General features: G+C 39.5%; 1 protein-coding gene and 1 long non-coding RNA gene across 2 annotated transcripts in view; one reads left to right on the top strand and one right to left on the bottom strand.

Annotated features, from left to right (window-relative positions):
* LOC124714830 overlaps positions 1-1,437 on the bottom strand; it is a 35,878-nt gene extending 34,441 nt beyond the window's left edge. Inside the window, exons 1-2 of the long non-coding RNA XR_007005643.1 lie at positions 1,204-1,437; positions 687-762 (exon numbers count right to left, since the gene is read on the bottom strand). This is a non-coding gene — a long non-coding RNA (uncharacterized LOC124714830). The remainder of the gene's footprint in view (positions 1-686; positions 763-1,203) is intronic.
* The window catches only part of LOC124714763 (leupaxin), a 496,191-nt gene continuing 481,820 nt past the window's right edge, over positions 1,425-15,795 (top strand). Inside the window, exon 1 of the mRNA XM_047243050.1 lies at positions 1,425-1,564. Coding sequence (XP_047099006.1) covers positions 1,552-1,564 — 13 coding nt within the window. The 5' untranslated portion in view covers positions 1,425-1,551. The remainder of the gene's footprint in view (positions 1,565-15,795) is intronic.

Here is a 15,795-nt window from a genome sequence, read left to right as displayed (position 1 = left end):
GAGTGTGTGTGCCCTTACTGTGTGCAGTGATGCAGTGCTAAAGCTATGTTTTATCTTGTAAGTTATCTGATGCAAATGGTGTGTAAAGTAAAGAATATTATAGAACAGGGACTAACCGACTGAGGCAGCTTTCATTCAGCAAGGCCACAGCTGACCACCTGTCCTATCCTCATATAAACATATGTATATATCCTATGTATATTTCCAGTCATTTATTTTTCATTGTACTGTGATGATCACTGCTATATCATTGTGAGACAATCCCTGTATGAACAAATAAATAAATCAAATGCTATCTGCATAGAACATAATTGACAAGGAATGGAAAATAGCACTGCAGACTCCCGAATGAAATGGTATGAACGATTACATAGATAAATAGTATTATTATGTGATGGTGAAATGTACTTATAAATCTTGGTGACTTCAACAACATGTCTTAGGCTCACACTGGACTCAATCATAAAAAGAGTGGAGGAGGTGATTAAAATAAATAAATAAATACTACGCCTGGCAGAGGGGCAAGATTGTGAGATGTAATGAATGAAAAGAAGTTAGGAATCTCTCTGGGTTTAACAACTCTCATCAAATTTTATGGTGCTGTAGAATTTAAAAAAAGTTACATGAGAAATTGAAGTTAAACACACACACACACACACACACACACACACACAAGAATATGTCACTTTCTGTACTGCCTTTGAAGCACTTCCTAGTTTACCTTCTGGGGGGTGGCATGATGTAGATCTACCATCGCTTTTCCTGTAAGTGTAAATTTATATTTAAGTTCATTTTGAAAATCCTAAATTAAAGTCAGTTACATAATTGCACTATCATCCTCTTTCTAATCAAAATGTGCGATTTCATTTTGTAGCCTCCAAAACATTAGTAACTGTGCCAATAATAAGAGGATAGCAATTGCTCGACGCAACTTATTTCGACAAGTTTTTTTTTTTTTTTTTTTTCTCTAGTGGAGAGTGTCATGTCATATGCTATGGCGTGTCGGTAGGTATCGCATGCCGCAAGAGTAGAATAACAGTAACATGAGATGGTAGTGTTCATAATACGCTAATTTGAGGTTATTTGCAGTTTATGTTTATAATCACCCGCACATTTGCCTCAACTTGTGGAATTTAACATTCTGAAACTTCCCTTATGTGAAACGTGTGTACATGCTTTCAAATTCTTTTTATAGTCACGTACATCTGTTGTAACACTGCGTCAGGTAATATTTACTAGGTGCTGGAAGACTCGCTGCTCGTCAAAAGTTCAATGATAAGTTTACTAGCACCAAACACTTTACACCATAAGTTGATTTGACACTTGACACAGTGGTGTACATTCGCAAACGTTGGCAATCTTGATTGTGTGCAAACTGCACAGCGCAATATTTGTGCTTAAAGAGAAGCACAAGTATCGTGATTTCGGTGAACTTTGAGATTTGTGACTTTTTGTGTATGGTACAAAAACAATCGAGAAGTGGGTGTTATTAGCTTACTGCCTGAATACAACTGAAAGCCGCGTGATCGCCGTCCCCATCACAGATCTGGAATGGATGATTTAGGTAAATACTAGTGTTCATGTTTAGGTGAATTTATTTAAAACTAGTGCTTATGTAGGGAAGTATTGGTATAAATTAAACAGCTAGGTTGTTCCCATAACCTAAAGGTGGCGAAGCAAACAAAAAATATATTACCAACTGTGGAAACAGAAATTTGCTGCTCGGAAGTTCCGTCATTTCCGCGTGTTTCTGAGTTAACAGCCGTGGTTTTGGAACCAACTGATGTGACAGGTGGACAAACAGATCTCGCATGCGGAACAAATGAGCCACATCAAATTTCGTAACCAACCTTTTCTTTGCGTTACAATTATGCAAGAATCTGACGATTGTGCGTAAAGTTGACATATCAAGATTGTTCATATTGCCATCAATAAATAATTTTGAAAATCGACCTCATGTCATCTGTTGACACCTCCCTCTTGTTTTTTACATGTGTAGATGTTTGTTACTAACGAATTTCAACGCTGTGGAAATTGCTAACAATAAAAAATTCTCATTAATGAGATTTATCACACTACACCATTGATCCGAATTTACTACATTGTTCAAATTTTAATATTATAAAGTGCAATGTGAGTCGTTATAACGCCTTTAAAACCATTTGCGTGTTCAAAGAGTTTTCTGGAGTCTGTCATTTAGAGGTTTAGGCCTACTTCTACTGAACTTTAACGCCTGACTTGTTCAATCATGTATAACTCTTCCTCCATGAAGATTACATCATTTGTAACGGCAGGGTCTTTTTTCCAGTTTACTGTATAATGGTGACGTGTTATAAATAAAACCGTTTGTAGTTTCTCAGCTATTTGGCAAGTTTGGCAGTCTGTGAAAAAAACACGCACACACACACATTCGATGCATCTAGTTTGTGTAAACCGTCATTCAATTACATAATCTGCTTTGCGCTTTCTATACCTTTCATTTCTCAACGCCCGTCTCTACTTTGATTCTATGCCAAGTGTTTGTGTGGCTCATATTTTAGTTAACCGTTATGTATAATCTGATTTCTGTTTCACCTTTCTGTATGATACTGTAGTTACCTTTACTTCATCTTACTTATCTGTTGTTCATTTACATATTTGTTTTTGAGTATTCTGTTTTGTATATTGTTTCTAATGTGATTCTTAGTGGTAATTATTTATTTATTTACAATCCTGTATCGACATGGCTTTTGTTTCATTATTTTTCAACACCATTAGGTAGTAGAACATTGTTTGTTATCGTAAAACCCCAAAATCCAAGATCTTCAGCTTGTATTGTCATATTATATTCACTACCTTTCACCATGAATCGTAAAGTTTGAGGATGTGCGTGGATGTGTATATCAATGGTAAGGTTTCAAAGTGAAAGATAAATATTGATTAATTCTGATAGTATTGCTACAGTGTTCTGGTTATAGTTATCTGGAAGTTCTGTAGGTCATAATTGCTTTATTTCTTGCTGTGTTGTGGAAGAAGTTAATTTTGAATTTATGGTACACTTTCCCACTGAAAAAAACTAGGCAACATGCTGGCCATTTACATTATGTCTTAAGTTGCTGTAGTTTATTCCCTCTGTCCCCTCCACCCTCCTTCCCCACACTGCCAATCCCCCCACATGCTTACAGTGATTTATAGTTGAATAATAATAGAAATTCCTGGAAGGAGCAATACATAATATAAGGGAAAGGCAACAACTCACTTGTAGATGGATTATAAAATGAGCATCAAAAAAGTAAAACAAGGGTAAGTTAATGTAGTACAAGCACGTTTGGTGATGTTGAAGAAATCAGGTTCGAAAATGAGACACTAAAAGTTGTAGAAGAGTTTTGCTATTTGGGCAGCAAAGTAACTGATGGTGGCCCAAGTTGAGAGGACATAAAACACTGACTGGCTACAGCAATCAAAACATTTCCAAAAAAAAGGGAAAATTTGTTAACACTGAATACAAATTTAAGTATTAGTATGTCTTTTCTGAAGATAATTTTGTGGAGACTGTGCTTGTACAAAAGTGAAGCATGGATGATAAAGAGTACAGAAACACACAATAGAGAACAGCACACACTACTCTCTCTCTGTTATTACACATTAAGAAACATGCTACTGCTGTTTTCATACTGGTTGGTCCTTGACAACAAAGTTCTTAAGGAAATAAATGTATTGTGAAGAAAAGTCTGCAAGAGACTGTAGAGGGACAGCACATATAATCCTTATTACACACTTCTGCACATCAGACACTTTTTCCTTAATGATAAGTGACCTCAGAATAAGTCGCAGCTCCTTTCAAGGCTTTGATATGCAATGATAATGGCTGATGGTGTAGAGTGGAATGTTATAGTAGAGGTGATGGAAGAAAATATCATTGTTACTAGGTCAATCCCGCGTCCGGCCATCGTGATTTAGGTTTTCCGTGATTTCCCTAAATCGCTCCAGGCAAATGCCGGGATGGTTCCTTTCAAAGGGCATGGCCGACTTCCATCCCCACCCTTCCCTAATCCGATGACCTCGCTGTCTGGTCTCCTTCCCCAAAAACAACATTGTTACTAGGATCTAAGAAATATGCAGGAGGACAGAAAACTGTCCAAACATAGCCATGGAAAGTAGCCAGCCAATGTCTTCTTTTAGCACATTTGTGCTGTAAGTTTATTTCTTCCCAGTTTGATTCAGTATTTTATTGTGAGTTATTAGATCAACCCATGCTCTTTTTGTGTGATCTCTTTGTCATCCATGTTTCACTTTTGTACAAGCACAGACTCCACAAAACGTCTTCAGATAAGACATACCAATACTTAAATTTATATTCAGTGTTAGCAAATTTCCCCCTTTTTATGGAAATGTTTTGTTTGCTGTAGCCAGTCAGTGTTTTACGTTCTCTCAACTTGGGCCACCATCAATTACTTTGCTGCCCAAATAGCAAAATTCTTCTACAACTTTAAGCGTCTAATTTTGGAACCTAATTTCCTCAGTGTCACCAAACATGCTTTTACTACATTAACTTACCCTTGTTTTACTTTTTTTGGTGCTCATTTTATAACCTCTTTATCACACTATCCACTTAATTCAAGTGATCTTTGAAATCCTGTCAAGATGTCGCTGTCAAACCTCAAAGTTTTTATTTATTCTCTCCCTGAACTTTAGTTCCCTTTCCAGAGTTTGTCATGCCTTCCTTTATTGATTTTTCATTTTGCAGATTTGGTAACACCCAAGACAGACTACCACACCATCCCACTCCCTTCTCAACCACTGTCTGACTGGTAATAAATGGACTGTGATTAATGTACAAGTTGTTGATAACCATGTGCTCCATTTACTTTATCCCTCCAGCCTTTCAAATTTCACAGAGTGTATGCCAGTCATCATTCTCTAAAGCTCTGTTTATATCTGTAAATACTATAAATGGATAGTTTCTCTAATTCATTGCAGGCCAATGCTAACACACTTTGTTTAAAGAGATTTTAGTGAGTTTCTATTCTCTTCAAAACTGAGCTAGCGTTTAATCTCCAGTGATGTCATTGTCAGTGGGATTTTAAACATTATCAAAAACATTTGTTACGATCTCTCATAAGTTATGTAGTAAGGTGCTGGAGTTCATAACATTTATTTTGAGGAACATTGTTATCCCTTTATTGCCCTTCATTTTTTGGAATCAGTTGGCCTTTTTTATATGACACAGTATCAAAGTTCTGGAGATTCAGTTACTCTCAGATGGCCAATTTTTAAAAATGCTGCGTAGGATCTGCACTCTGTCACTTACAGTGTTTTTCATTCACTCTGATGGGAAGGTAGAAAGAGAATTTGTAACAAACTGTTTTTATGATACAAATATATTTCCAACAAATGCAGCACACGTTGCTTAAAGAGAGCATTGTGGTCTTCCAACTTCATCAAACCTAACACGTTGAGTAACATGATGATCACTGAAACCCTCATGACACAAGCTTATTGGTACATTGATTCATCAATCCCGAAGCTATCCTTCTTTCTCCCTGAAGGTAGACGAAATCCATTTCTTTGCAGCATTGCACTTGTTACTAATTCTGTATATTCATAATGTCAGTATGTAACCTGCAATGTTACTAAATGTAGACAACTCTCCCTCCCTCCCTCCCTCCCTCCCTCCCTCCCTCCCTCCCAACCTGTGTGTGTGTGGAGGGGGGAGAGACAAGATACACCCTGTTGACGAAGAACTCCATGTACACTGTTTTGAAAAGTGCAAACAGCTACATGTAAGATGATTCTGTTATCACACACTCCTGTGAATTAGAGAATACTTTCAGCACAATGTGTATGTTGTCATCAGCCATGGTGGTTTGCTTCTTCTTCACCTGTGAGTCAGAGGGTACCTGAGTTTCTTGCAAAAAATGCTGGCATACCACTTATATCAGTGAAGAAATGTGGTTTGTACATGATGGCACACCGGCGTATTTTGAAATTCCCACACAAGACCAGTCAATGTAAAGTTCCGGAAGAGGTAGGTTGGTAGAGGTGAACCACATGCCTGGCTGTCAAAATCTCTGTCTTCCCTAAAATGTACTCATTGGAGTACATCAACACCTATACTTTGCTAGTGATTGTGTTGTGCATAGTTGTTGTTGTTTTTATTCAGTCCTAAGACTGGTTTGATACAGCTCTCCATGCTACTCTATCCTGTGCGGAGCCTCTTCATCTCCAAATTACCACTACAACTTACATCACTCTGAACCTGCTTTCTGTATTCATCTCTTGGTCTTCCTCTACGATTTTTACCGTCCCCCCCCCCCCCTCCCCCCACTTTTCCCTCCCATCCTAAACTGATGATCCCTTGATGTCACAGAATGTGTCCTATCAATTGATCCTTTCATTTGGTCAAATTGTGCCACTAATTTCTTGTGTCACCAATTATGTGGAGTATCTCCTCATAAGTTACGTGGCGACCATCTAATCTTCAACATTCTTCTATAGCACCACATTTTGAAAGCTTCTATTCTCTTTTTATCTAAGCTATTTACCGTTCATGTTTCCACTTCCTAACACTTAAATCTGTATTCGATGGTAACAAATTTCTCTTCTTCAGAAATGCTTTTCTTGCCATTCCCTGTCCACATCTTATATCCTGTCTACTTGTACTTCCCATTATGTCACGTATTACGTTTTCTTCCATTCCATTCACAGCACGAGAAGAAAGAACGGTTTAAAGGCCGTGCACAGAGTTAATAGAATTTTGTCTTGACTGTAAAACATCCTAAACTATTCACTAAATAATGATTATTGAAACTGTAAGTAGGCGTTTGCAGGGTAGTTTGCATCCACCTTCAATTGTTACCAGTTCAGATTTTTCAACGTTTCCATGAGGTTCTTCCGTGAGTCAAACAAACCAATGACCATTCGAGGAACCGTCATTTGTGTACGTTCAGATTCCACGTTTATCCTTTTTGGTACGGACCCCACACAATAAATTCAGCAATACCATAGCTTGAGCCGTACGAATGGTACGTAAGCAATCACATTTGGAAACCGCATTTTCATAGTATTCTACCAGTGACCCAAAGTCTGCCACCACCTACACCCACGATTGAGCCTATGTGATAATTCCGTTTCATACCCACATAAATTGTTACCTCTGAGCATTTGTATGAGTTCACTTATTCCAGCCCCCCATGAACCATGGACCTTGCCGTTGGTGGGGAGGCTTGCGTGCCTCAGCGATAGAGATGGCCGTACCGTAGGTGCAACCACAACGGAGGGGTATCTGTTGAGAGGCCAGACAAACATGTGGTTCCTGAAGAGGGGCAGCAGCCTTTTCAGTAGTTGCAGGGGCAACAGTCTGGATGATTGACTGATCTGGCCTTGTAACATTAACCAAAACGGCCTTGCTGTGCTGGTACTGCGAACGGCTGAAAGCAAGGGGAAACTACAGCCGTAATTTTTCCCGAGGACATGCAGCTTTACTGTATGATTAAATGATGATGGCGTCCTCTTGGGTAAAATATTCCGGAGGTAAAATAGTCCCCCATTCGGATCTCCGGGCGGGGACTACTCAAGAGGGCGTCGTTATCAGGAGAAAGAAAACTGGCATTCTACGGATCGGAGCGTGGAATGTCAGATCCCTTAATCGGGCAGGTAGGTTAGAAAATTTAAAAAGGGAAATGGATAGGTTACAGTTAGATATAGTGGGAATTAGTGAAGTTCGGTGGCAGGAGGAACAAGACTTTTGGTCAGGTGATTACAGGGTTATAAATACAAAATCAAATAGGGGTAATGCAGGAGTAGGTTTAATAATGAATAAAAAAATAGGAGTGCGGGTTAGCTACTACAAACAGCATAGTGAACGCATTATTGTGGCCAAGATAGACACAAAGCCCATGCCTACTACAGTAGTACAAGTTTATATGCCAACTAGCTCTGCAGATGATGAAGAAATTGATGAAACGTATGACGAGATAAAAGAAATTATTCAGATAGTGAAGGGAGACGAAAATTTAATAGTCATGGGTGACTGGATTCGTCAGTAGGAAAAGGGAGAGAAGGAAACATAGTAGGTGAATATGGATTGGGGGGAAGAAATGAAAGAGGAAGCCGCCTTGTAGAATTTTGCACAGAGCATAACTTAATCATAGCTAACACTTGGTTCAAGAATCATGAAAGAAGGTTGTATACCTGGAAGAATCCTGGAGATACTAAAAGGTATCAGATAGATTACATAATGGTAAGACAGAGATTTAGGAACCAGGTTTTAAATTGTAAGACATTTCCAGGGGCAGATGTGGATTCTGACCACAATATATTGGTTATGAACTGCAGATTGAAACTGAAGAAACTGCAAAAAGGCGGGAATTTAAGGAGATGGGACCTGGATAAACTGAAAGAACCAGAGGTTGTACAGAGTTTCAGGGAAAGCACAAGGGAACAATTGACAGGAATGGGGGAAAGAAATACAGTAGAAGAAGAATGGGTAGCTCTGAGGGATGAAGTAGTGAAGGCAGCAGAGGATCAAGTAGGTAAAAAGACGAGGGCTAATAGAAATCCTTGGGTAACAGAAGAAATATTGAATTTAATTGATGAAAGGAGAAAATATAAAAATGCAGTAAATGAAGCAGGCAAAAAGGAATACAAACGTCTCAAAAATGAGATCGACAGGAAGTGCAAAATGGCTAAGCAGGGATGGCTAGAGGACAAATGTAAGGATGTAGAGGCTTGTCTCACTAGGGGTAAGATAGATACTGCTTACAGGAAAATTAAAGAGACCTTTGGAGAGAAGAAAACCACTTGTAGGAATATCAAGAGCTCAGATGGCAACCCAGTTCAAAGCAAAGAAGGGAAGGCAGAAAGGTGGAAGGAGTATATAGAGGGTTTATACAAGGGCGATGTACTTGAGGACAATATTATGGAAATGGAAGAGGATGTAGATGGAGATGAAATGGGAGATATGATACTGCGTGAAGAGTTTGACAGAGCACTGAAAGACCTAAGTGGAATCAAGGCCCCCGGGAGTAAACAACATTCCATTAGAACTACTGATGGTCTTGAGAGAGCCAGTCCTGACAAAACTCTACCATCTGGTGAACAAGATGTATGAGACAGGCGAAATACCCACAGACTTCAAAAAGAATATAATAATTCCAATCCCAAAGAAAGCAGGTGTTGACAGATGTGAAAATTACCGAACTATCAGTTTAATAAGTCACAGCTGCAAAATACTAACGCGAATTCTTTACAGACGAATGGAAAAACTGGTAGAAGCGGACCTCGGGTAAGATCAGTTTGGATTCCGTAGAAATGTTGGAACACGTGAGGCAATACTAACCTTACGACTTATCTTAGAAGAAAGATTAAGAAAAGGCAACCCTACGTTTCTAGTATTTGTAGACTTAGAGAAAGCTTTTGACAATGTTAACTGGAATACTCTCTTTCAAATTCTGAAGGTGGCAGGGGTAAAATACAGGGAGCGAGAGGCTATTTACAATTTGTACAGAAACCAGATGGCAGTTATAAGAGTCGAGGGGCATGAAAGGGAAGCAGTGGTTGGGAAAGGAGTGAGACAGGGTTGTAGCCTCTCCCCGATGTTATTCAATCTGTATATTGAGCAAGCAGTAAAGGAAGCAAAAGAAAAGTTCGGAGTAGGTATTAAAATCCATGGAGAAGAAATAAAAACTTTAAGGTTCGCCGATGACATTGTAATTCTGTCAGAGACAGCAAAGGACTTGGAAGAGAAGTTGAACGGAATGGAGAGTGTCTTGAAAGGTGGGTATAAGATGAACATCAACAAAAGCAAAACGAGGATAATGGAGTGTAGTCGAATTAAGTCGGGCGATGCTGAGGGAATTATATTAGGAAATGAGATACTTAAAGTAGTAAAGGAGTTTTGCTATTTGGGGAGCAATATAACTGATGATGGTCGAAGTAGAGAGAATATAAAATGTAGACCGGCAATGGCAAGAAAAGCGTTTCTGAAGAAGAGAAACTTGTTAACATCCAGTATTGATTTAAGTGTCAGGGAGTCGTTTCTGAAAGTATTTGTATGGAGTGTAGCCATGTATGGAAGTGAAACATGGACGATAAATAGTTTAGACAAGAAGAGAATAGAAGCTTTCGAAATTTGGTGCTACAGAAGAATGCTGAAGATTAGATGGGCAGATCACATAACTAATGAGGAGGTATTGAATAGAATTGGGGAGAAGAGGAGTTTGTGGCACAACTTGACAAGATGAAGCGACCGGTTGGTAGGACATGTTCTGAGGCATCAAGGGATCACAAATTTAGCATTGGATGGCAGCGTGGAGGGTAAAAATCGTAGAGGGAGACCAAGAGATGAATACACTTAGCAGATTCAGAAGGATGTAGGCTGCAGTAGGTACTGGGAGATGAAGAAGGTTGCACAGGATAGAGTAGCATGGAAAGCTGCATCAAACCAGTCTCAGGACTGAAGACTACAACAACAACACAACGGATATGACTGTGGGCAGAAGAAACATTCAATATTTTATTGCGTAGGTGGCAAGCATTTCTTCTATCTGATGGGCACTAGCATTAACAAAAAACAGCATCAAACGGGGCCCAAAAGTATTGATGGTTTCTATGAACAGGGTTCTACTTCTTAAGTAAATCACTATAGTCCTTTATATCCCAAGTTGTTTACAGTAACAGCAGAAGATCTCCGAAAAGCTTGAAGTACACAGTGATTAAATATGTTTTTAAGTAAAAATGTTTTTATTACCGGTAGCTGTTAAATATATTTAGTAAGATATGATAAATCACGCTGGGATTTGATAAATACTGGAAAGAGGAATGGGAGATTTTCCTTTACTATCACTGGAAGCTTTCACAACAGACACAAATGGTCGATACTTAAAAGAAAACAAAATGCACTCGTTTGTGAGGCCCTGGGTTTATCTGCATTAACTGTGAGCAGAATACCCCTTAGTGTTACACATTCCGTAGTCTATGGCTTGTTAACGAATTATTATGCTTAACCTTTTTCATGGTTAGTACTCTCACCTTTCATACCTGACTCACATTCATGGACGTCCGCGAAGGAGCAGCAATAACGTGGAGCACTTGCCTCCTTCTCATGGAATCTGGGATACGGAGCTTTTATTCATTACAGAATTCTCATACACAATGGTTGCCCATCATTTATCTGGGATATAATAAGTTTTTTTGTGTCACCTATAAAATTGTGTATGTCTTGTCGCATAACACGTCTCGAAACTGACGGATTCATTCGTATCACATTTATATCAATTTTAGAGTCTCCTCCCCCCCCCCTCGCCCCCCCAGTTCTTTTCCCAACACAAAAACACCGCGTATAAATTTCTGTGGATGCTGACATTCCGAGATATTATTTATGTATGCCTATAATAGAATATATCACCATACTTATTTTCAATTTTCCTTGCAATAGGCTACCCTCTTATAAGTATGGCATGCCGTGTTCGTTCTGCACACGTATGTTTGAGGCTCTCAGTTGTTTAATTGCAGTGCACTTTGTGTACGAAGTACAATTGTATTTTCTTTTGGTCAAGTGATTTCTGTTGACAGTTGGGCACATTAACGGCTACGTTGCAGAAGTGAACTGCATGCAGCCACAACTGCAAGTAAATTGAGTGAAAATTCTTTCTCCAGTTGGCTGTCTGTATTAGGTTATCTTCGGAATCATTGGCAATTGTTTTCTGGTAGCGGAAGGCCTGCAAATGCTTTCTGTTTACGTAAATTTTTGTTCAAAATGGTTCAACTTGCTCTGAGGACTATGGGACTTAACATCTGAGGTCATCAGTCCCCTAGAACTTAGAACTACTGAAACCTAACTAACCTAAGGACATCACACACATCCATGCCCGAGGTAGGATTCGAACCTGCGACCGTAGCGGTCGCGCGGTTCCAGACCGAAGCGCTTAGAACCGTTCGTCCACCGCGGCCGGCGTAAATTTAGGGATACCACCAGTTTTTGTGAAATAAAAATCCTGCCGAGATTTCATTCCTGTGGGCTGTCGACAGGAACGTTATGTTTTAATCACTCTTAATTTTCTTCCTTAACAACAGAGGATAATTTTCAAAGTGACACCCCTTATACTAGAAATTTATCGAATGAATTACCATCAGTCAACTTGTTGTTCACATTAATCATGGTATTGTTGGCAACAGGATATTTTAAAGGCACAAGTGTATCCGCTTACGTAACCAGTTAAGCTAAACACCCAAAGCACCACCCATTTACGAATAGATAAAACTGTTCTACAGACTCTGATTCAGACCTAGACAACTTTCATTTCGCAGTGTACTTCCGACAGAGCCACATGGTCACTTCACACGGATTGACACAGTTCGTCCTGTCGCTTACTCTTTTCCATTCTTTCGAAAATCTACTGCATTTCCTAACGATACTATGCGACTAGCGGCCTCAGAAGAATGGATAAGGGCAGATATGGGGTAACCAGAGTCTTATTAGGCCTCAGCTGATAGAGCACCGCCCAGTAAGGTGGCTGAGATTCGATGCCTGGTCCACTCCGCAGTTTTAACTTGGTACAAATGCTCTTAAGTTGTTACAAATGCTCGACACCGTATAGATTATACCAAGAGAATGTTATCTCACCCTAAGTTGAAGTGCTTCTATATACGGCATTTATTTTCAGCCACTATTCTTTCCGTATACAGTAAGTGGGATATTGTAGTTTTTGTCACTAGACTTACATTAGGAAGGAATGGGGTTAGTCTCCGTTCAGACGCCCTTCTATAAATGTTTCGTGGTTTTCTGTGATCAGTTTATACGGGAAAATCCGTTCTTTAGCATATCGGAACGGCTCATTGCAGAGCATGAAATAGTACGGCGATTCCATATAGTCATGATCAGTTTTTAAGGCGGTCGCACACGTAATCGAAGGCTTGACAGATATGCGTGATCAAGCGATTTCTTCAAACGATCTCGTTTTGATCAGCTTTCCCATTGTGATGCGGGAAAAATAGAGAGGAGGCGTGAAGTGTGGCTTGAAGACGGGTTAATGAAAAGAATAAAATGTTATCAGATTAAGTTACTCCGTGAGTTGAAAATACATCCACATGTCTGTTATAATAATTCCTGTATCTGTGGGAAAACCCCTATCGCTCTTAACGTCTTTGATGAAAATGTTATGTACAACCATAAGAGACACTCATGCCAATAATACGATTTCTTGGTAGTTAAAAATGGCCTGAAGATCCCAGATAAGCATGTATACACACATGCCATACGCGGGTTGTGACTGATGTACTACATTTCTTTCCGCCTGAGATTAATAAAAACAAACTTCCTTTTTTCCTTCAGTGTTGTTTAAAAACAACACGTTTGTCAGTGACAGGGCAGTTGCTTTCCATTTTGTTTAAAGTACATCCTTCTTTGCTACACAGTGTTACTTCATCTAGATCTACATCTACATGATTATCCTGCAATTCACTGATAACTGCCTAGAAGAGGGTTCATCGAACCGCCTTCAAGCTATTTCTCTACTATTCCACTCTCGAACAGCGTGCGGGAGAAACGAACATTTAAATCTTTCCGTGCGAACTCTTGACTTTTCTTATTTTATTACGATGATCATTTCTCCCTATGTAGGTCGGTGCCAACAAGTTGGTGATTGAAATTTCGTGGAAGATCCTGCCGCAACGAAAAGCGCCTTTGTTTTTATGACTGACGACTCAATTCGCGTATCATATCTGTCTTCTGTTTCGCGATAATACAAAACGAGCTGCCCTTCTTTGGACTTTCTCGAAGTCGTCGGTGAATCCTAACTGATGCGAATCCCACACCGCACAGCAAAGCTCTAGAAGACAGCGGACAAGCGTAGCGTAAGCAATCTCTTTAATAGACCTGTTGCATTTTGTAAGTCTTTGATTTCCTTTTCCCACGATATTAGCTATGCGGTCGTTCCAGTACTAATTGTGATCCCTACGGATTTAGTTAAATTGACAGCCTTTAGGTTTGTGAGATTTATCGTGTAACTGAAATTTAGCGGCTTACTTTTAGTACTCATGTTGATGACTGCACACTTTTCATTATATAGAGTCACATTTCACACCATGCAGATATTATGTCTAAATCATTTTACAATTGGTTTTGATCATTTGATGACTTTACAATACGGTAAATGAAAGCATCATATGCAAACAGTCTAAGTGGGCTGCTGAGATTGTTGCCTAAATCGTTTATGTAGATCAGAAACAGCAGAGGGCTTGCAACACTTCCTTGTGGGATACCAGATTTTACTTCTGTTCTAATCGATACGGCTTTCCGTCAGTTACTACTTTCTGGCAGGAAATCACGAATCCAGTCGCACAACTGAGACAGTACTCCACAGGCACGCAGCTTGATTAGAAATCGCTTGTAAGGAACGATGTCGAAAGCCATCTAGAACTCTAGCACTAATTACTTCATGAGAATAAAAAGGATTGTGTTTGACAACAATGATGATTTCTGAATCAGTTTTCGCTATTTGTCAGAAAATCGTTGTCTTCTAGGTCATTTACGAGGGTAATACCAATAGTAAGGTCTCCTTTTTTTTAATAAATACATAGACCTGTTTATTTCTACAATGGTTTACATCAGTTTACAGCGTGAATGTTTAACTATTTTTCGACGTAATCACCATTTCTGTCGATTCATTTTTGTAGACGCGGTGGCAGTTTTTGTATGCTCATGTCATACCAGCTCGCCGCCATGCTGTTCAGAAAGTTATGAAACTCTTCTTTCACCTTGTCGTCGGAGTTGACTCGCTGGGACTACAATTAACACCGACAGGTACTGTGAGACTCTGAAAAAAACTCAAACGGCAATTCAGAACCGGAGAAGAGGAATGTTGAGCAAGGGCGTACACATTCTCCATGACAACGCTCGCCGGCACATTGCTCGGCAAACCGTTGCTCTCCTGCAACAGTTTCAGTGGAACATAATCACCCACCCACCCTATAGTCCTGACTTGGCGCCCAGTGACTATCACCTGTTCCCTTCGTTAAAAGAACATTTGGCCATAAAGCGATTCAGCTCCGACGACGGGGTGAAAGAAGAGGTTCATAACTAACTGAACAGCATGGCGGTGAGCTGGTATGACATGGGCATACAAAAACTGCCACAGCGTCTACAAAAACGCATCGACAGAAATGGTGATTATGTTGAAAAATAGATAAATGTTCAAGCTGTAAACTGATACAAACAATTGCTGAAATAAACAGATCTATGTACTTATAAAAAATAGGAGACCTTACTTTTGGGATTATCATCGTATAGTGTTAGAGCACAGAATAAGTTCCAAAAACCAAGTGTAAATCGACTTTAGCGATATGGGTCTGTAATTCATCGGGTTACACCTGTTTTCTTTCTTGGGTATTGGCGTGTCTTGTGCAACTTTCCAGGCTTTAGGTATGAATCTTTCAACGAGAGAGTTATTGTACGTGATTACTAAGTATGTTATCAGCATACTCTGAAAGGAACCTAACTGCTATTATAAACGTGGATCTGAGGCCTTGCCTTTATTAAGTGATTTAAGCTGCTTCGCTACACAGATGTGTAACTTTGAAGTTACTCACATTTCCAGTTGTTGTTGGTGCGTGTTCTGGAGTATTTACTTCGTCGTCTTTGGTGAAAAATTTCGAAAAACTGTGTTCAGTAACTCTGCCTTAGTTGCACTGTCGTCAGTAACATCACCATTGTTATTGCGCTGTGAAGGTGCTGATTGCATCTTGCCGCTGGTGTACTTTACATACGATCAGTCTCTCTGTGGGTTTTCTGCCTGATTTCAAGACAGAGTTTCGTTG

Source organism: Schistocerca piceifrons, chromosome 1 (assembly GCF_021461385.2).
Source record: "Schistocerca piceifrons isolate TAMUIC-IGC-003096 chromosome 1, iqSchPice1.1, whole genome shotgun sequence".
NCBI lineage: Eukaryota > Metazoa > Arthropoda > Insecta > Orthoptera > Acrididae > Schistocerca > Schistocerca piceifrons.
This window is presented reverse-complemented; position numbering and strand designations above follow the sequence as displayed.